Source organism: Gymnoscopelus braueri (assembly GCF_963280865.1).
Source record: "Gymnoscopelus braueri genome assembly, chromosome: 5".
Classification (NCBI taxonomy): domain Eukaryota; kingdom Metazoa; phylum Chordata; class Actinopteri; order Myctophiformes; family Myctophidae; genus Gymnoscopelus; species Gymnoscopelus braueri.
The window spans coordinates 33,145,637-33,167,013 of record NC_137606.1 but is presented as its reverse complement, the minus strand read 5'-3'; the positions used below and the strand labels follow the sequence as shown (position 1 = coordinate 33,167,013).

Here is a 21,377-nt window from a genome sequence, read left to right as displayed (position 1 = left end):
AACCTATTCAATCCGGCAACGCATCTGTGTCATTTTAGATTTTAGCTATATCCATTATTTTTTACTTTGGCTATTCAAAAATGGCAGATATACAAGCTTATAGCGTGGCACAGAGTGCCGCGCTATGAGCTTGTAGATCTGCCATTTTTTTTTTATCATGAAAATGTGTGCAAATCTTTGAATTTATGTATTTTTTAAAGCGAACATTTGTAACTCAAATCTTTGCTTCCTGGAGGGTCCCTGGAACAAAATATTTTTGGGTGGTCCTTGACATGAAAAAGTTTGAGAAACACTGACTAAACCACATAGCAACATACGGTTTTCAGAAAACTACTTTTTCAGTACACTCTCTAAGCATAAAATGAAACCAAATGGACGGTTTCATTTTACACTACCAAGAGTTAAAGATCTAATAAAGGTCCATTTGGTTACCAACTCCATTTAGCTGGGGACCACCTGGAACCTCCTCAAGGACCACTGGTGGTCCCCGGACCACTGTTTGACTTTACATGTATTCATTCGTAGACAGTGCATACATATCCACCTATCCAAGACTGTCGCTGTACATTCCAACAGACAGTCACTGTTCATTCCAAGATCCAATGCAGAGATCTAGGGCCAGTAGCTCAGGATTGTATTTATTTTCATTATCATTTACCTTGGTTTGGTTCCTGATTCCTACTCTAACCTGAACCTTTACTGTGTTCGACTCTCACTGCTGTTGCTGCTATGACACCTGAATTTCCCTCCAAGGAACAGTAAAGGTTCATCTTAACATATTTTATATTATTAAACACTTTGTGTTTGCCCTTTTGGTGGAAACAATTAGAAAAGGACTGTTGACGTTGGAGATGCTGATGAGTGAATGGGTCAGTGTTGTTTTTCTGGGAGACAGATTTCTATGTTTATTTGTCAGGCTGCTGCTGTTGATATTGTGTCAACCATTGGATCACTCTCACCCCACGTAGCAGAGCGGCGAGGCGCGTCCACCGAGCCCTGTCTATATCAGTTTATGTTCCACGTCAACACTTAGCAGCCTCTTGGCTCTATGTGGAGTTACCTAAAGTGATTCCCTCCCCATTTGTCTGCAAGTGCATGTTTGGACCGCGGCCCGTCTCTCAGTAACAGCCTCCTCTGTCCTCCAGAGATGACAAAACCAGCCCGGTCTATTAATCATGCAGGAGTATACCCGTACTGTGTAAAGATTCAATTGCAAAGTAAATGGATTAGGGGAAAGTGAATTGCCATATTGAGGTATGCAAGGGAGTAGACTACATGGATGGAGATACTTGGGAGTGCAGATAGAGACTGTGTGGAGAGAACCTGAATGTGACGCTAAGCCAAGGGCATTCTTGTGTTATATTGGTTCCCATATAACACAAGAGGCTTTTATTTCAGCAAATGGCAACGAGTACTCAATAAAATCTGCCGTGGGCAAGAATGAATGTATGTTGTTTTTCCATTAGTATTGCTTGTGCGTGCGTGAGTGAGTGCCTGCCTTGCATGTATGCGTGTTAAGTAAAGTCTCTGACCCCTTTGTTGGCATCAATGCAAAGTACATAGACAATGTGTGCAATGGTTGGCAGCTAACTACATGAAAAGTATTCTTAGCTCGGGGGCACCCAAACAAACGCCAGATTACATTAAGAACAATAAAAACCTGGGATTCAGGTGACATCATCACACCGACCTCAGTCCTTACTGCAAAACATGAATTTCTAAGAACAAACATTTCTGTCATTCCCATATAGATGGCTGCCCATTAGTCCCGGCATTAGAGTGCATTATTTTTACATCCCAATATTCCGACAAATGTTAGGTTAGTGTGAGTTTAGGATTAGGCTTTGCTTCGTCGTGATGGGGCCGTCGGACCAACTGTAATTCGGAACAATGGACTGTCAGACTAATGGCACCTTCCCATCATGAGTCATGCTAGTATTAAATATTTCAATATTTGTGTCTTTTCACACACACACACACACACACACACACACACACACACACACACACACACACACACACACACACACACACACACACACGACCATATATTGAACTGAATGAATACTGATAATGGTCTTATGTTCACCATATGGACTTGCTCTTGTGCAAATCACAAAGAGGGAGGCTGTTGTAGACTGCTTGCTGTAGATTTGGGATTCATAAAATGTATACACGATTGCAATGTGATTAATGATCTGTGCCTGTCCTATAACATAAGAAAACATGACTCGTAAACGGTAGTCAGTCCAGGAAACAAAACCTATAGTGCAGAATGTTTGACCCAGCTGCTTATTGAATATTTCATTTCCACATGATGAATAATTAATCTGGGTGTGTGAGATAATGCTTGATCCATTTTTCATATCGCTCTGCAACCCTTAGCTTTTGGGGGTAAAGGCCATAGGTGGAATATTATTCATTTTAAATCAACTAGATGTATAAAAGGAAGGAATTCTTAGCCCTGAAACCTGAAATCCTCCAGAAACAAAGGCACCACAAGGTTCTCACTTCAACTTCCTGGAGAGGGATCTCTGGGTACTTAGTTGAGAGTATCGTCACTATTGGGCAGAAACCTTGTATCATCTTTTTGTTTTCATAAATGAACGCCCTATTTTATACTTCAGTGTATGACAGTGTTGTGCGAATATAGCCAATCTACAAGCTCAGAAGGCATCACAAAACGTGAGCTTGTAGATCAAATCAAATCGAGCTTTATTTATAGAGCACATTTAAAACAATCGAGATTGACCAAAGTGCTGTACACAGTAAAATCAAAGCATCAACAAAAACATTATGCATGTCCACCCACATAGCATAGCATCAAAAACACAATTGAAGTGAAATAAGTACAATAACCTCAGGTGTGATCAAAGGCCATTGAAAAGAAATGAGTCTTAAGAAGAGACTTAGCCTCGGATAGGTTATTTTTGAAGATTTGTACCTATAATGACATGCTCAAAATAGGAATGCCAGGTTGAAAGTGGTTAAGTTCGTCTGTGGGTTTTATAAATATTAACCAATGAAAAATACTGTATCAACAATAGCTTGTGACTGAATAATGACTACATTACACAGGTTATTTTGTTTTACATTTCCTGAGAAGTAACTGTTTTGAACATACAAGGATGCACTTCCCCATCACCGAGATTCTTGACATTGATTCATTTCATAATTAAAGTGCAATGCCTTGAACAAAACTATAGAATTAATAAAGTTAACTGTTGAGCCTTTTTCTAGCTGCTGAGAGGCCATCTTTTAACTGTCTCATGATCCAATTACTGCCAATTAGAAGTGTAGCGTGAAGAATCATTAGGAACCAGTACCAGCTGTGCTAACGATGCTAACAACGTGGTGGAAACACGTCTTTCAGATGCTAATAATGAGGATGTTTGCTAAATAAACAACGGGGAAACAGGCTGCCTACACAAACTACACAATGACAAATAAAGATAGATTTCTGCTAATTATGCTAAAACATGCATACCTTTGAAGTAGATCCTCCGCTCAGACGCTAAATGAAGATTTCTAATGCTACCGTATCCGTTTTCTTCTGACAGGGTGGAGCGGTCCACAGACCAGGTCATCAAGCCAGTCAACGTGGAGGCCTTATCCAAGTGGGTGGGTAAGATCCCTGCTGATGTGTTGAGGGACATGCCTGTCATCGCCCCAATGCTGTCCAGGCTGGGCTACGACCCCCACGCCAACCCCCCTAACTATGGCAGACCAGACCCTAAAGTCCTGGACAATACCCGACGGGTGAGTGTTAAAGGCCTCTGCCACAGTCACACACACACTCCTAAAGCCTCATTTGTAGCCCGTTGGTAGTATGACGTGTCACTTGCTGAAAATCTGTTCTCTTCAGAAGACGACGCCATTGTGCAATGGAGAATAAATTAAGCTTGAATGAGTTACCTTTATCAATGTTATCATATGCGTTAAAACATTACGTCATTTATACAGTTAAGTACAGTTAGGCTCAACAGCCAGCCTGTTTTTTTTTCATAGGCTGGCAGAGCTTTTCCTGCACCTAGAGAGCAAGTTCTCATTACACAAAAAACATTTGAAAGTGACATGTTACAATAGAAAGATAGGATTCAGCTTAAAAGTTGGCAAAGTCACTCATCAGAGATGGTTTGACATGTGACACAGTGAGGACACGGATTCCCACACCAACTCTGATTAATTAGTCAGTGTATATGCTAACTGGAGGAGCCACATATGTGCACTCCATCATATGCATTCTGCAGATGATTTCACACTGTATGTTTTTGAAATCTACTCCCTGATTATAAATATAGCCTTGTGAAAATCATTATCACTTCAACTGGTTAAACCTCTAGTTACTGCCAAATCCAGAGTGATGTTCCCGTCCTGTCAACGGCTACGTAATAAACCATGGCTGCTATATATCAACTCTGTGACTCACAGATTCAACCTATTTATAGATGGCAAGTCTGGAATCTCTTATGATTGGGCCTTACTGCTCCGGCAGCGGCGATGCCCTTGCTCCTTGTCAGCCGTCCTGACTTGGGAAGACGGCTGCTATTCTTGGCACAGAATATATTTTATTAAAATCCTTTTCCTGGTGCTGTGCTATCAGATGACGACATGCCCCCCATGTCCCAGTCGTTGGATTTCATATACCCGAGCTAGAGGACATAATCGAGTAGTTTATTTTTATCTCTGAGGCTCTGTATTGCAGATGCATAGACGGTATATGGCTTTACTGTATGTGTAGGCCCAGAGGACTGTGGAGTTTGTACGGTGTTAATATGTAGTACTGTACTTGATTGACCGGGATCCCCCAGGGGTCTATCCTTGGCTCACTCCTTTTTCCCCCCACACCACATCTCTTCGCCGCTTGATTGCCTATTATGAAATGACCAGAATTGGGACACTAGGGTTCGATCGGTTTTAAAGCAACTGAGTCGAGCTTTGAGGGCAGCATGTTAGTTGTTGCATGTTTGTATGCGACATCTGAGCTTAGCCTCGACTCTACTGTACTTGGCTGTGGTTCCAGATGTGCTTGGCCGACGCCACACTCCCACGCATGCAGCCAGAAACTCTTTCAAGGTAAATGGGACGGCGTCCAGAAACCTCTTCCATGCAGACTAGAGTTTAATTTCAGCATCTCATTTTTGGTTCGTTTTTTTTGTTGAATTAAATATTTGCGGCTTCTTGTGAACACGGGGCAGGTGACTGAGTCGAGAGTATCAACGAGGGCCGCTGTAATTCACTGTAATATATCTAGTGTGAATGTTTTTTCCATTGTGTCAGCTAAAGTGACCGCAGTAGAGTATGCACTTTCCAACAGCCCTGCTTTCCTACATAGTAAGTAGTAGGCAGACATCCAAGTCTGTTGTGTTTTACGAGGTGACAGTAAAGGTTGTTACCTCAAAGTAAAGCCAGAGTGCTTCAGAGTCGCTGCTCAACGTCTTGTGAGAACATGACTGAAGTTGTTCTAGAAGGGATTTAATGCCCCCCCCCCCCCCCCCCCGCATAGAGCACCTCAATTCTTTGACATCAGATTATTGATTGCGAGTCATTGCATAATTCCTGCCTCATAAGAAAATGCTATTGTCAAGTTATGATTACATTAAGAGGATAGAATTGGCAGCAGTTTTCAAGCCCCAATGCGTTTCCATTTTTCATGACTTGTTATTGATTACGCTGTTATAGTCACTCAACTCTCTCTCACACACACACACACACACACACACACACACACACACACACACACACACACACACACACACACACACACACACACACACACACACACACACACGCGCACACACACAGGGTAGTAGTACTCTACATTGATTGATATTGCACTAATAGGTAGGTGTGCGTTTCTATTTAGTGTACTACTTCCTCCTGGGCAAACAGCAGTTACAGTTATGCGTCATCAGCATACTGTACATACATCAGCATCATGTTGTCACTGACCTCACTGCTGTGTTTGTTCTTGAGTCTCTCCATGTGCTGTGACCACAGCCAGCCAGCATCACAGACCGTAGCTCTTCTGTCCAAACACCCAGTGATGGTGCAGCAGCATTTCCTGACATTTATCTTTCTACAGGATGTTGTGGGATGACTCGTACTTCGGCGGGGGTTAATATACGGCTCCCAGGAGCCCTCCCATCCACACACAGTGAAACGTGTGAAACTCGTTAACGGGAAAATCACATGATGAACTAGAGCAGTGGTTCTCAAATGTTTTAATTTCAAGGACCCCCATAACTCTTGCGTTACAAGGGGTCCATCTGGAACCTCCTCAAGGAACCCTGAGGGTCCCTGGACCCCACTTTTGAGTACCACTGAACTAGAGAGAAATATGGTGTTTAAAAAAAAAAGAAGAAAAACCCCTAATCTGTCTCACAATGGCATGGGGCCATTAAAAAATAACAGGGCACCATTGACTGAGCTTGGATTACTGTACTGCTCTGATTCAACAGCCTCATTCACACACATTCACACCTGGGAGCTGGCCAGTCTTCTACCTCTGGTCTGTCAGCAGCTCTACTGGATCAATAGAAAGAATTGTTTCTTGCCAAAGGGCACGTCGGAGAGTGGAAAGCAATTACTTTGATATTGTCGGTGTCGGGCGGACACCTTGTATGTCCTAAACCATTACCTTTCAGGAAATGGAAAAAATAAACTGTATTCTAGTGGTTCTAATGTAGTAGGAAAAGTGAAATACTTTTCATTGGTTAAATATTTATCAAACCCCACAAAACCCACTGATAGACTAAACCACTTTCAACCTGGCGTGCCTATTTTGGCATTTTCGGCGAAAGCCTTAAAAAAATATTGTCTGAGTCACAGTGCCTGCTAGGAGGAAGAGGCCTGGCGTCTCAGTGGAGGGGCTGCGTCCTTAAAGGCTCGGCTATTTTTTTTTTTCAAAATTTTTGACTTTTGCGCGGCACTCTCCTATGACGAAGTGTAAAATAGGGCATTCATTCATGAAAAAACATAAAAAGATGAAACATGGAGATAAAAGGTTTCTGCCCGACAGCAACGACACAGTATAATCTTTCAGTACCCAGAGTTTGGCACCAGACCCAGGAAGTTGATCTGACAAAATTGTGGTTTCCAGGGTAAATGTGTTCATATTGTTGTGTTCTCTCTGATTCTTGGAGATTGACATTTTGTCTTACAAAGTCCAGGATGGTCCAACTTGGGTGGTGGGTTTCTTATTCATGGATCAGAAGAGACTCACACCATACCTCCAGTACAGTGCTAGGTGGTCTAGTCTTCTACCCTGCGTGTGAAGTTTGACCCAATATTTATTCAAAGCATATGGACTGCTTTTTCCATTTGCTTCCCCTGGAAGGGGTGGGGTAAATGAAAGGGCCAAGAAAAGGAAAATAAAGCCGGCGATTGTGGAGCGACCTCGTATTCGTGTTGTTGAGACGGTTCTGACTCGAATGGAAAGCATTCTTATGAAGAGGTGGAAGAGAGAGAAATGTATTTGAGGGGGCCCTGCAGGGTTACAGCAAAGCCTGTATGACTACAGAGAGAACTGGAAAGTTGCGTGTTTGTACAGATGAGGTGGCTAGGTTACACCACCCCACTGTGCTCTCGGTCTGACTCATAGACGGGAGAATGAAAGTTTCCTTACATTTTCTTGGTTGTGTCTTGGTTGGTTTACCGTCTGGGGGCATTCTGGGTAATGGTGATGTCATTTTCATTTGACGGCCAAGAGTGAATTGGCAGACACATGGCTGTGTACTTCAGAATTGTTATAGGGTAATGACTAAATGCCGCCTGTGCTTCCTTAATAAGCGTACTGTGTACTGTATGGTGAAGTGAGTTCATTTTAACTCCTTTGTGTTGGCAGTTATAGCATCGTGTTACACTTTCTGTTTGCACTCTTTTCTCACCTATGCCGTTTCTTATTGGTGTAACACTTCTGTGTTAAAGTGCTGAGCGGTGGAGGAAAGGAAAACACAGTTGTTCTTTGAGGAAGTGATAAAAGGCTGTGGCCTGTCTCCACTTCTTAATGCTGACTACCATAGAGTCAGCGAGTAGGGTCACGGAGGAGTGTGTGACTGTGTGTTGATAGGAGGATGCGTTGCAGAACTGACTCAATTGCCTTCAGTATGTTATCAATGGTGGAAAGTAACTAAGTACATTTACTCAAGTACTGTACTTAAGTGCAATTTTGGGGTGCTTTTACTTTACTTGAATATTTCTGTTTTTCAATACTTTATACTTATTTTTATAGTGATATTGCTACTTAGTAAAACATCCAAGTACTTCTTCCACCAATGTATGCGATGCAGTTCACACACATGTGAACCTTTTACCATATGGCCCCCTGCTTGGCTCCATGAGAATATAAGAGGCATGTTGCAATAAATATGTTCTCAGCCTAGCCGGTCCCCTCAGAACAATTACATGGATCCTCTGTTCTATTTGGGTGGGGGGGTAAACCCTCGTGTAGGTCAGATCCCCAACGGCAGTGGACGAGGTCCCACGAGCTGCAGACCAAATTGGACACAGTCACAAATATGTGTGACTGTGTCTTTGTGAACAGAACAAAAGGGTTGTGTTTTTTATTAGTTCCAGACTCACAGGTTCCATTCTTCCTGTGTCTTCTGAAAACCAACATGCACTATTGTTATTACTGTACCTTACGTCAGTCTGTTGTTTGCTTATTAAATCTCTGTGCCTCTGCATCCACGCTGTTGAGCGCCTTGTGCCTGCGTTAATGCTTTACATGTGTGAGGTGCTTGTGGCTCTGTTTACATATTTTGTTGCAGTTCTGATCCACGTCTCTGGTTGTTTACACAGTTCCCAGACCCTGACTCCATCTCTGCTTTCTGATGAATGGTTGTAGTTAACGTCTGGCTATGCGCAATAGATCCTACATGTCTTCCTGACCGTCTTGTGTTTGTGTGTGTGTGTGTGTGCGTGCTGTGGCGTGCACATCTGCAGGGTATTACTGTGTGTTTCCCCCTGGATCAAACGCAGCTGCAGGGCTTATATTGGACTTCCCTTTCCCTCCCCTCTCCTCCTCTCTCGGTCATAATTCCTGCACACAGCAGAAAGGTGGCTTTCGCCTGAGGATCTGCTTCTGCTAACAAGGTGTGCCCTGTGAACAAATAGTTTGAAACGGGAGATGCTGCCGTTTGCTCCTCCCGGTGCACGTTGAGTAGGCTTGTATTTTGGATTTAGTTATTTATTTGTGTTCCGAACTGAATAACGTGACTGTGGCGATGATTGTGATACATGCAGACGCAGCCTTTTAATAATAGAATTGTGAACGTGACTTTGTTCAGTTTGAACACAGGGAAACATTTGTCTTCCTCTTGGCAATGATTTATAGGCCAGGAATTCTGCACAGCTCCACAATACCTTTATTTAAGTGGCTGTCTGAAACGCCCGCAAAACGCCGCTCTGCTAATAGATAATTGCAGCCACTTGCAAATTGGAAACTTTAGGAGTCCATTTAGATTAATTGCAGAGCTCTTTTTATTTAATTTGTTGCAATCACCATGTGCACCTGAGAAATTGCCTGGTTGTGTATATGAATCTGTGTGTGCAATAAACAGTTTTTCTTTACACTATTTACTCACTTGTAAGTCGCTCTGGATAAGACTGTCTGCTAAATGCAGATATTTAGCTGTGTGTGTGTGTGTGTGTGTGTGTGTGTGTGTGTGTGTGTGTGTGTGTGTGTGTGTGTGTGTGTGTGTGTGTGTGTGTGTGTGTGTGTGTGTGTGTGTGTGTGTGTGTGTGTGTGTGTGTGTGTGTGTGTGTGTGTGTGTGTGTGTGTGTGTGTCTACGGGTGCTGTGGGGACTGTGCCATGTTTCTTCAACAGTGATTCAGAGTGGGTACAGGCAGGGATTGAAGGAGGACATTCTCTCCCGTCCACGTCTCTGTGGAATGCGTTGCCTGGGAAATGAGACATTACTGGCAGCCTCTCCATCTTAAAGAGAGACGCAGCCCCTCCACTGAGACGCCAGGCCTCTTCCTCCTAGCAGGCACAGTGACTCAGACTGGGCTCCTAGCATCACAGGCTGGCTGTGAGAACAGACTGGTTTACCCCCAATCGATTGTGCCCTCTCCGCATGTCTTATCTGCCTCTCTCTAACTCTCACCCTCCAGCTCCCTCTCTGTCTCATTACCGTTCATTTGCAATCCTCTGAGAAGCTGCATCGTCCGATAGAAAGCTAGTGTTCTTTTGATTAAATACTGCAAATGATTAGTAATGGCACTTTGGTAGATGGTGTCATTGGGTGTGAGTTGGTTATGTGATGCAGGGAGCACTCAGTCTATTGTCTGGTGGACAGCCTTTAGCTGCTAACATCTGTGCTGCATTGCTATAATTGCATCTGCCCACCAGCCAGAATCTAAACCGCTGTATGACGGAGCCACATGTGGAAATGCGCTCTCTCATCTGTGCTCTGAAATTTTTCAACCCCGTCCAAATATTTACTCTCCGTCTCATCTCTATTCCACCGGCCCAGATAGCTTGCTTAATGTCCAGCCTGTAGCTTGCTCCACAGATGAGCTCCTTGCACATACCAGATAAAATTTAAAGCGAATGATGGAAAAGCGATATGGAAGTTTTGTAGTATAATGGACTATGGGTTTCTTAATTAAATCCATCCAAATCATTGTAACCTTGTAAATTATAATACACTATATGGACTTATATCAAGGTAAAGAACATATAGTATGTGGATTTATATCAAGGTATGAATATATACAATATATAGACAAGGTATGAACATGTACACTATATAGACTTACATTAAATAGGGTAAGTGATATTTTTTGGGTTAACCCATTTAGACCTGAGGTCGATTCTAAAACGCCTTCTAAATCCTGTCCTAAGTTTTCTGAAAAACTTCAAATACAGTATGTATTAAAAAAATTACAAAAAATGTATGTTGCTATATACTGTACATAGTAACAGGAAACCCAAAGGGGGGTCCCGTCCTGAAAGGTATAGTTACAAATAGGGGTTCCCGCCCAAAATGGGTAACACAAAGTTTTTGTTAAAAGGTCAAAGCACTATATTGTGATAGTAATCATTGCTATAGACTCATAGTGCTTGTTCAGTAACATGGGTCTCCCCGTCTTTCCAGCTGTTAAATAAACAGAAAACACATTATCTAATCAGAAGAGAGTGCCCATTTATCAGCTTCAATTTTACAGTGTTCCAGTTCCAATCTTATCTGCTCATTTCTTTGTGTCTTCACTTCCAATTTCCTTGTTTCTGTATCCTGATTTCTGTGTGAGTTCTATCTCCTCTTCCTGATTGGATAAAATTTGTATCCCGACCTGAAAATGCATTTTCTGTTTTCTAACGAGCTGGAGAGACAGGTAGACCCCTGTTACTAAACAAATACTCTATGATTACTATTAGAATATAGAGCTATTTAACATTTATTTTAACACATAAATATGACCCTACCCTTTAAGTAAAGGAACACACAGTATATGGACTTATATTAAGGTGAAGAATACAGTATATGGACTTACATCAAGGCAGGGAACATACAGTATATGGACTTACATCAAGGTAAATAATACAGTATATGGACTTGCATCAAGGTAAAGAATACAGTATATGGACTTACATCAAGGTAAAGAATACAGTATATGGACTTACATGTACCTGTATATCAGGGTTGGGAACATATATACAGTCCATATTATATCAAAGTAAGAAACGCACCGTCACGGTCAGGCAGAAACCTTGTACAGCTGTTACTTTTGAGGAAATGGCGGGAGGGGGGGGAGAGACTGTGTTCCAACAATGGATACTGTGTAGTTATTATTTAGTCACAACCTCTTGTCAATGCTTTTCATTGATTCAATATTTATAAAACCCACAGACACACTTAACTACTTTCAACCTGCTGTGTTTATTTTGGGCATCATTATGGATCATAGTGAGCTGTCATTATGATCTACTGTAACCTTATAGATCAGCTATTTTTGCTACTTTTGCATGACATTGTCATACGGCAATAAAAGTATAAAATAGGGCATTGATTCAAGACAAAACTTAAGATGAAATATGGAGAATACTGTACAATGTTTCTGCCTGACGGCGATGATATGCCGTAGACTTACAGTACTGTATATTAAGGAAATAAAGAGCATGGTTATGGGCATACGTATATCAAAGTTCTTTAAAACTTCCATATGATTTGATGGTTGACGAAGATGTGGTTTGAATGTTGTCTCTAGACCACAGGCGCTTACCCAGAGCAGCACACTGGTGGTGTTTTATATATTATTTAATATTTTATTGATTTAGTGTTGTAATATGGCAGTCCTGCATCTCTTATACGCATGAATAAATAAAGCTATGAATATGGACATTTCTAATATGGACATTTCTATCCTGCCCTTCCTGGCTCTGTTCCATACCCTTCCATGTTTTTGTGTTCCTTTCTGAAGGAAATGTGAACTGCTCATAGCATTCAATTGTTCATTGGTGGTTTAGTTGAGTGAAGGCCCACATGGTTCCATGTAAAACGTGTTCTCCAGTGGACAGGGACAGCTATCATGATTCAGCATACAGTAGGTCCGAGTCTGTTGACTCCGGCACGTGGGTAGGGGCATGCCCTAGTTTTATAGATCTGCTATTTTCCCAATTCATTATTGTACGACGAAGTATGTAGGGCTAAAGTGGTTAATTGTGGATAGGTGGGTGTTTCCACATGTCCTAGTTACAGTGTGACCAACCCGATCTCCAGAGATTACCGTAACATTGCACGGAACGAGTGCACTTCATTCCGTGGATAGCCGCCTCGGAACTCCCGAATTGCGTGCATATGGTACGGCGCTGCCTTTGTGACAAAACCATTTCGGAGGCGCGCAGTCACAGGCGAATTGTCACCCCGTGAAGGACCACCGAGGGAGCTAAGGCGACCGAGTTGCCGTCCTGAACAGTGTGACATTCGCCTGTGCCTACTCAGCGCCGTTTGAGTTATGTACCGATAGGCACAGAATCGTAAATTTTATTGTGCGGACTGCTCTGCTTCCGGGTTTTTCCGTGTTGCGACTGGTTACGCCCACCGTGGGACTCGCCGTACATATGCACGCAATTTGGGAGTTCCGAGGCGACTATCCACGGAATGAAGTGCACTCGTTCCGTGCAATGTTACGGTATTCTCTGGAGATCAGGCTGGTGTGACACATGGAGAATGTCGGTGATGCTATCTGCAGTCGAGGACACCGAGACAAAGAGCTGTACGATTCCCAGGAGAACTTTTGTATTGGGTTCACCTCAGGAGAATGTCGTATTATACAAAGAGAGACAGTTGTATTAGCTTACTGTCCTCATTACGTCTGGGTAAGAAATTCACAGACGTGAATGTCATTATAGGTGAATATTTCAAAACGAAGTCACAAATCTTGTGAATGAAGTATGTAGATTTTAAGTGGTTAAAGTTCATAGTGCCAGTGATATTTTCTGTTAAAATAAGTGTTAAATAGCGCTATATTCTGATAGTTTAGTAAACTGAAAATGCATTGTCAGTTCACGTCAGGATACCAATTTTATCCAAAAATAAAACTCAATAATACAGGGTAAACAAGTGAAATTGGAAATTATTAAACACAGAAATGAGCAGACAAATTGGAACACTATGAAATTGAATCTGATAAATGAAATTGAATGAAATTTGTAACCCACCTGAAATTTTATTTTCTATTTATTAAAGAGCTAGGAAGACCCCTGTTACTCTATTCTAGCAATGCATACTAATAGAATGTACAACTATAACGTTTTAACAAAACATGCAAATTCAACCAAAACATTTATTAACACATTGGGTGCCAAAACCGTATATATACGGTTTTGCGCATACTAACGTTGAGTGCCAAAACCGTATATTTTTTTTTTTTTTTTTTTCCTTCACAGCAACAGGAAATATCACTCCTACAAGATTTAGACTCCAATCCACCTCCTGGTTAACTTATGACTTCAAAAACCTGTATCTCGGCTCCTGTGCACTTTTTTTTTTTACAATGTTAATTTAACTATTTTCAACTGGCTGCAACTATGGAATGGATTTCCGAATGTTTTAAATTTTTTCCCCACGATTGTACGAGACCTGTATGTGTGTAATGAGGGGTTCACCGTGAGGACGGTGATCACTGAAAATATTTTGTGACTACTTGAAAAAGGTTCAAAATGTTTAAAAAGTCCTGGCACTCAAAGTATAATATTTTAATAAACCTCTGGCACCCAATGTGTTAAGTAACAGCGTACTTCTACTTGAGTTGGATATTCTAGTACCTTTTGTGGAGTTTTATGAAAGGCCGGTTGCCCCAAGCATAGATGCTGTAAATGAGGGACTTCTGGCCTGGCTCCAAAGCCGCAATCGATAGCTTTTAAGTGGCTTTGCAGTTCCTCTGATCCCTGGTGAGAAATGGATATTGGGATCAATACGTTCTCAGTATCTCTGCAGAAACAATAAGATGAGGGAGTTGGAAGTGATTGTTGAGAAATGGGGAGTGTTGCACGGCGGGTGTCCAGTGTCCGCTGAGATGCGCCTCTGGTCTGTGGCTGGATGTTGACGCCAGGACACTTTGTGAGGTGTGAGTCCATCATATCATATTATTGCAGGGTTATCGCTGTGTTGTTTGGATGACAGACCTCTTCCGCAAATCTTTCATTATGGGGACAATAATAACAATAATTAATATTAGAGTTATGTTTTACTTGTTTAAGTTCCGATATTGCAGCTGGACTTCTTGTGGCCTTGGGGAGTGTCTCATTAGTGTGGTTGCCCTAACAGGGCAACCAGACTATAGTAATCCTCCAGCTTTATTAGTGTGGTTGCCCTAACAGGGCAACCAGACTATAGTAATCCTCACACTTTATTATTCATATAGATAAACAATAGTTTAGATCGTCTCTCCTCCCACAGTTTTTATTCCCCAATTTAGTGCCATATGTCAAAATGACCGTCTTGACCGGGAATCGTGCGCTTGTATTTTGCTAAGAGATTGGTTAAATAGTTTAATTGATATTGATTTATTAGTGCATTAAATTTCCCCATCCGCTTTAATGGAAAAGTGAAAAAACTCAAATTCAAGTATTTTTTTCTCAAAGACCGTAAGGGCTAGAGTTACAAGATTTGGTGGGTAGGTTCAATATTTAGTGCAAAATTATTGGAAAAATAATTACACTAATTGGCCACATGGTGGCGCTATAACAGCCCCCTTTACGTTTTGACCTATAACTCTTGAACCGTAGGTCGTAAAATCAAAATGTCTTTTCCCCTGGATTCCTTGGGTCACTACGCATCTCCCCATATAGGCCACGCCCATTTGCGTCTGGATAGATTTTCCGCCATTTTGAATTTTCTTCAAAACACACTTTTTGCTCCTTTTCCTATTTTTTTGTTCTAAATCTCACAAAAATCGGTACACGTGATCTATGGACTCATGCGATAAACCTATCCAAACGGCACTTTGATAGTCCCTACCGTTCGTCCGTAATTGGCTTCCAAAGTTAGTGGGAGGGGCCCGTTTTACCAAAAATGCCAAAAATCACGAACGAAACGTCCAATCGATACCAAATTTGAATCACATGTCGAGGGTGGTTTACTCAACAAATCAACTTTGATCCATAGGGGGCGCCACAAATGCGCAAAACGTAACCGTTCGATGCAAAAACATGATTTTTGGGGGGATCAATCCTCTCAAAATGAAACGCAAGTGATCTCAGGAGTGAAGTGACAATATAATTGGCGCAGCCTACGACGGTATTCCTCCCGGCGTATCCCTCACGTCCCGGCGGCAGCGACCCCGTGACCGGCGTCGGCGCAACCACACTTTGCAATTGCCCTGAATTGCGAACATTCTAGTTCTTCTTTTTATTATAGATAAACAATAGTTTAGACCGTCTCTCCTCCCACAGTTTTTATCCCCCAATGTCGTGCCATATGTCAAAATGACCGTCTTGACCGGGAATCGTGTGCTTGTATTTTGCTAAGAGATTGGTTAAATAGTTTAATTGATATTGATTTATTAGTGCATTAAATTTCCCCATCCGCTTCAATGAAAAAGTGAAAAAACTCAAATTCAAGTATTTTTTTCTCAGAAACCGTAAGAGCTAGAGTTACCAGATTTGGAGGGGAGGTTCATAATTTAGTCCGAAATTATTGAAAAAATAATTACACTAATCGGCCACATGGTGGCGCTATAACAGCCTCCTTTACGTTTTGGCCTATAACTCTTGAACCGTAGGTCGTAAAATCAAAATGTTTTTTTCCCTGGATTCCTTGGGTCACGACGCATCTCCCCATATAGGCCACGCCCATTTGCGTCAGGATAGATTTTCCGCCATTTTGAATTTTCTTCAAAACACACTTTTTGCTCCTTTTCCTATTTTTTTGTTCTAAATCTCACAAAAATCGGTACACGTGATCTATGGACTCATGCGATAAACCTATCCAAACGGCACTTTGATAGTCCCTACCGTTCGTCCGTAATTGGCTTCCAAAGTTAGTGGGAGGGGCCCGTTTTACCAAAAATGCCAAAAATCACGAACGAAACGTCCAATCGATACCAAATTTGAATCACATGTCGAGGGTGGTTTACTCAACAAATCAACTTTGATCCATAGGGGGCGCCACAAATGCGCAAAACGTAACCGTTCGATGCAAAAACATGATTTTTGGGGGGATCAATCCTCTCAAAATGAAACGCAAGTGATCTCAGGAGTGAAGTGACAATATAATTGGCGCAGCCTACGACGGTATTCCTCCCGGCGTATCCCTCACGTCCCGGCGGCAGCGACCCCGTGACCGGCGTCGGCGCAACCACACTTTGCAATTGCCCTGAATTGCGAACATTCTAGTTCTTCTTTTTATTATAGATAAACAATAGTTTAGACCGTCTCTCCTCCCACAGTTTTTATCCCCCAATGTCGTGCCATATGTCAAAATGACCGTCTTGACCGGGAATCGTGTGCTTGTATTTTGCTAAGAGATTGGTTAAATAGTTTAATTGATATTGATTTATTAGTGCATTAAATTTCCCCATCCGCTTCAATGAAAAAGTGAAAAAACTCAAATTCAAGTATTTTTTTCTCAGAAACCGTAAGAGCTAGAGTTACCAGATTTGGAGGGGAGGTTCATAATTTAGTCCGAAATTATTGAAAAAATAATTACACTAATCGGCCACATGGTGGCGCTATAACAGCCTCCTTTACGTTTTGGCCTATAACTCTTGAACCGTAGGTCGTAAAATCAAAATGTTTTTTTCCCTGGATTCCTTGGGTCACGACGCATCTCCCCATATAGGCCACGCCCATTTGCGTCAGGATAGATTTTCCGCCATTTTGAATTTTCTTCAAAACACACTTTTAGCTCCTCCTCCCACAAATTTTGTCCAAATTTCACAAAAATCGGTACACATGATCTCTAGACCCATGCGATAAACATATCCAAACGGCATTTTGATAGTCCTTACCGTTCATCCGTAATTGGCTTCCAAAGTTAGTGGGAGGGGCCCGTTTTACCAAAAATGCCAAAAATCACGAACGAAACGTCCAATCGATCCCAAATTTGAATCACATGTCAAGGGTGGTTTACTCAACGAATCCCCAAAAGCATTTCCACTTTGACCCATAGGGGGCGCCACAACTGTGCAAAACGTAACCGTTTGATGCAAAAACATGATTTTTAGGGGGATCACTCCTCTCAAATTGAAAAGCAGGTGATATCAGGAGTGACATGACGATGTCATTGGCCCGCTACATTTGTGGGAGGGGCTTATTTATTTTAGTGGGAGGGGCCTATTTCTTCAAATCAAAACGCCATGTATCACGAACACAGGATCCAATCAGCACCAAATTCGAATGCCACGTCACGCGGCCTCCGATGGTATTCCTCCAAGCATATTCCTCAAGTCCGGGCGGCGGCGACCCGCGACCGGCGTCGGCGCAACCACACTTTGCAATTTCCCAGAATTGCGACGCGTCTAGTTTTCACTTGGTTTCTGCTCAAAGGGACCGTTTTTGAACTGGCCAGGTGTTGAGGTCTGTCTTACCCAAACCTGATCTGAGGTCAGTTCAGGTGTGCGTGCATGTGTGTGTGTGCGTGCGTGCCCCTGGCAGAGACCCAGTATATGAGTTTAAGTTGTGGAAATCTATACCTGACAACATGTATCTTGATAATCTCTTGCATACCATCATCTGAAACACATCCACATTAATGAACACTCACACTACTAAGGAAGTGTTTCAAAAATCACTTTTTCCAATATTTCTTCATGGGTCTTTGAAGTGATCATTGTAGCACTCACTCACTCACTCACTCACTCACTCACTCACTCACTCTTTCTCTCTTGCTTTCTTTCTTTCTCTCTCTCTCTCTCTCTCTCTCTCTCTCTCTCTCTCTCTCTCTCTCTCTCTCTCTCTCTCTCTCTCTCTCTCTCTCTCTCTCTTTCTCTCTCTCACACACTCACACTCAAATGCACACACTCAGTCCCATGAGGATTTTCATTGTGTGTGAGTTGAGCTGCAAGCACTGTTGTTTGCAGTAACCGTATCCGTGCACATTCTCCACCCGGGTGCAGGTGGAAAACAAGCATTCAGCTAGATAAAACAACCTCCCCTGTTGCTCCACACAAAACGGGGCTGCATTCAACACTCCTGTGTGGCTATCTGAGACCAGGGCTTGGTCAAAAGGAGTCACATTCACAATGCCGAGGCTCAGAGTACTGCAGGCTTCCATTTGGCCCTGCCAGACTGAATTGATTGGCTGACTGCACACTGTGAGCCACCTTGGCTGGCCTGGCCAGTGGCCGGTACAAACCCTTTGTGAGGGGGAGGGGGAGGGGGCTGCAGCATGTGGCCCACCTGACTGTTTTTGTGCTGTGAAGCCTGAGTTACACTTGGTTGCGCATGGCGGAGAGAGAGAGAGAGAGAGAGAGAGAGAGAGAGAGAGAGACACTCACAGAGAGCAGAAACAAGTATTAGCAATAACAATAATAAACATAATAGTATATAATGATATAATATAGTATAACAACAACACAGTCGTGCTCCATGGAAAGCCCTAGTCCGCAATAAAGTATAAGTCAACTAAGTATTAGTCACCCTTAAATATGCCTACAGGATTTATCAAGATACACTTTTGCAGAGTTGGTAGAATGTTAATTTGGTTTTAATTTGCACAATTTTCCATGTTCGGTTTAAATGTTTTCAAAGAAAACGGTTCTGCATCGTGCCAGGATATTAACGATTGTCCTCACCAGGCCGCATCGAGGTCTTCCAGACCAGTTTTTAACGAGGCAGTGAACTCTGTGAGGCTGTTGGACGGGGCTGTGACTTGGCAGCCGAGGCCTTCTGCTGGGGTTTGCAGTGAATTTGCAATACATTTTTGGCAGGCATCTTCCCCTGCGCACGCAGCCCACGGCTTCCATGTTGAACATGCTGCTGAGGCAGAGTGTAGTGTAGTGGAGGGGGGGGAGCAGGCTCTGAATGTTTGGCATCACTCCCTCACTGCAGCTCTCTGAGAATGGAAGATTGATCCATAACATGCAAAGCCAGAGAGCCTGGACCCTTCAAGAACATACACCACCGCTGGGATTTATTAACCCTAGCACATGACATGCTATAGTTACAACCACAGGGTGTTATCCATTCTCTGCCCTCCCTCTTTTGTTCTCTTCCTGTTTCTGTCAGTAGAGGGGATTGGATCAGCTCTGGACAATCTAGAGGTGTGTGTGTGTGTGTGTGTGTGTGTGTGTGTGTGTGTGTGTGTGTGTGTGTGTGTGTGTGTGTGTGTGTGTGTGTGTGTGTGTGTGTGGTTGCAAAATGGCACCCAAGAGAAAATCTGAAAAATGTGCTCACTCACTTTCATGCTCACGTCTCTCTTGCTTGGGCTTCTTATAGATTAAATCCACAGCCCCTCTCTCCAGCAGCTTCATGAAAACACAGCATACCCAAGGATTAGAGTAGTGTGTTTTGTGGATCTTGCTCCTTATGTAATTGTATTTGTGCATCTTGTTACAAGGCTTCAGCCATATCAACTGTAATTACCGGTTGAGGAAGCTGTTATTTACTGCATAACAAGCAGCTAACGCAGTGAGCTCCACACCTTGTGTGTGTGTGCGTGCGTGTGCGCGTGCCATATATTGTATACACAGTACACACAAAAACAAGTTAACTTCCATTATTGCTCATGTTCCCTGTATTTAATTACAACACAATATCGTTCTCTCTGTCTCAGTGCTGCCCCCTATCTGCTGGACCAGTAGAAAGCATAGTGGGTACAGACTCAGAGAGGGGGGCTGACCTACAGTACAAGGTTCCCAAGCCAGAATTGAGCCAGGTGGGGACATTGGCGGTTCTATGGTTGATGCTGTAGCATTCCAGCTATTCACTTCGCTATCGCACGGTTCGAATACAGAACTCAGCCATGTCCTGCTTTGTGGAAAGGGAAGAGAGAGGCGTGTTGGATGGTGTGTTTCATTGAAGCCATAAGGCAACAGAGGGAATGTCACAGGGAGCCTCACATGTTTGCCAAGCTTGGAAAAGCTCATCTGCATTTTTCCCGGCAAGGCCCTTCCAAAAATGTGCTCTCTTCCTCTCTCTCTCTCGCTCCAACACACACACACACACACACACACACACACACACACACACACACACACACACACACACACACACACACACACACACACACACACACACACACACACACACACACACACACACACACACACACACACACACACACACTCCCACTGTGCACATTCCTGGAGCCCTTTGTACAGTGGAAGTCAGGATATGAGCTCACCCATGTTCGTCCTATGGGACTTTGACCCTCTCCACTTCTCTTTTTCCCCTCTTCTCTCTCTTTCTCCTTCTCTCTCGCCCCTTTTGTCTCTTTCCTTTTCTCTCTCCCGTCTCTCTTATCTCTCCTGTCTCTCCCATTGCCTCTCTCCCCTCTTATCTCTTTCTCCTCTTCTCTCTCTTGTCCCTCATGTCTCTCTGTTTCTTTCATACCTCTTTTCTCTCTCTCACCCTTCTGGTCTCTCTCTTCTTCCTCAGCCTCTTTCTGATGTTTCTCAGAAATGGACATTCTACCATCAAACAATTATGGAGGCCTGTTTCTTGGCTCTCCGCCCTCTTTTCTCTTCTATCCTTCCATTCATTCCATGTTCTCCATCAATACTGGGGTCAAGTCCCCTGTCAAACTCCTCAGAATGAACATCGAGACGAGGCAAATTAATTCCCTAGCTATGTTGAGCCTCCACCTTTTCGAAGATGTTCCATCAGTCTCTGTCACTAAAGGCTTAATTGTTTTAATGTCTTTATTTAGAAATGGCAATTATTTTCCCTCCTTTTTTTCTCCCAACGTAGTCATTGTATGCCAATTAA

General features: G+C 42.8%; 1 protein-coding gene across 2 annotated transcripts in view; it reads left to right on the top strand.

Moving 5' to 3' along the window:
- The window catches only part of tpst1 (tyrosylprotein sulfotransferase 1), a 51,081-nt gene that overhangs the window by 24,380 nt on the left and 5,324 nt on the right, over positions 1–21,377 (top strand). For both annotated transcript variants that reach the window (XM_080428396.1, XM_080428395.1), the window contains exon 3: positions 3,561–3,759. In XM_080428396.1, coding sequence (XP_080284522.1) covers positions 3,561–3,759 — 199 coding nt within the window. The remainder of the gene's footprint in view (positions 1–3,560; positions 3,760–21,377) is intronic.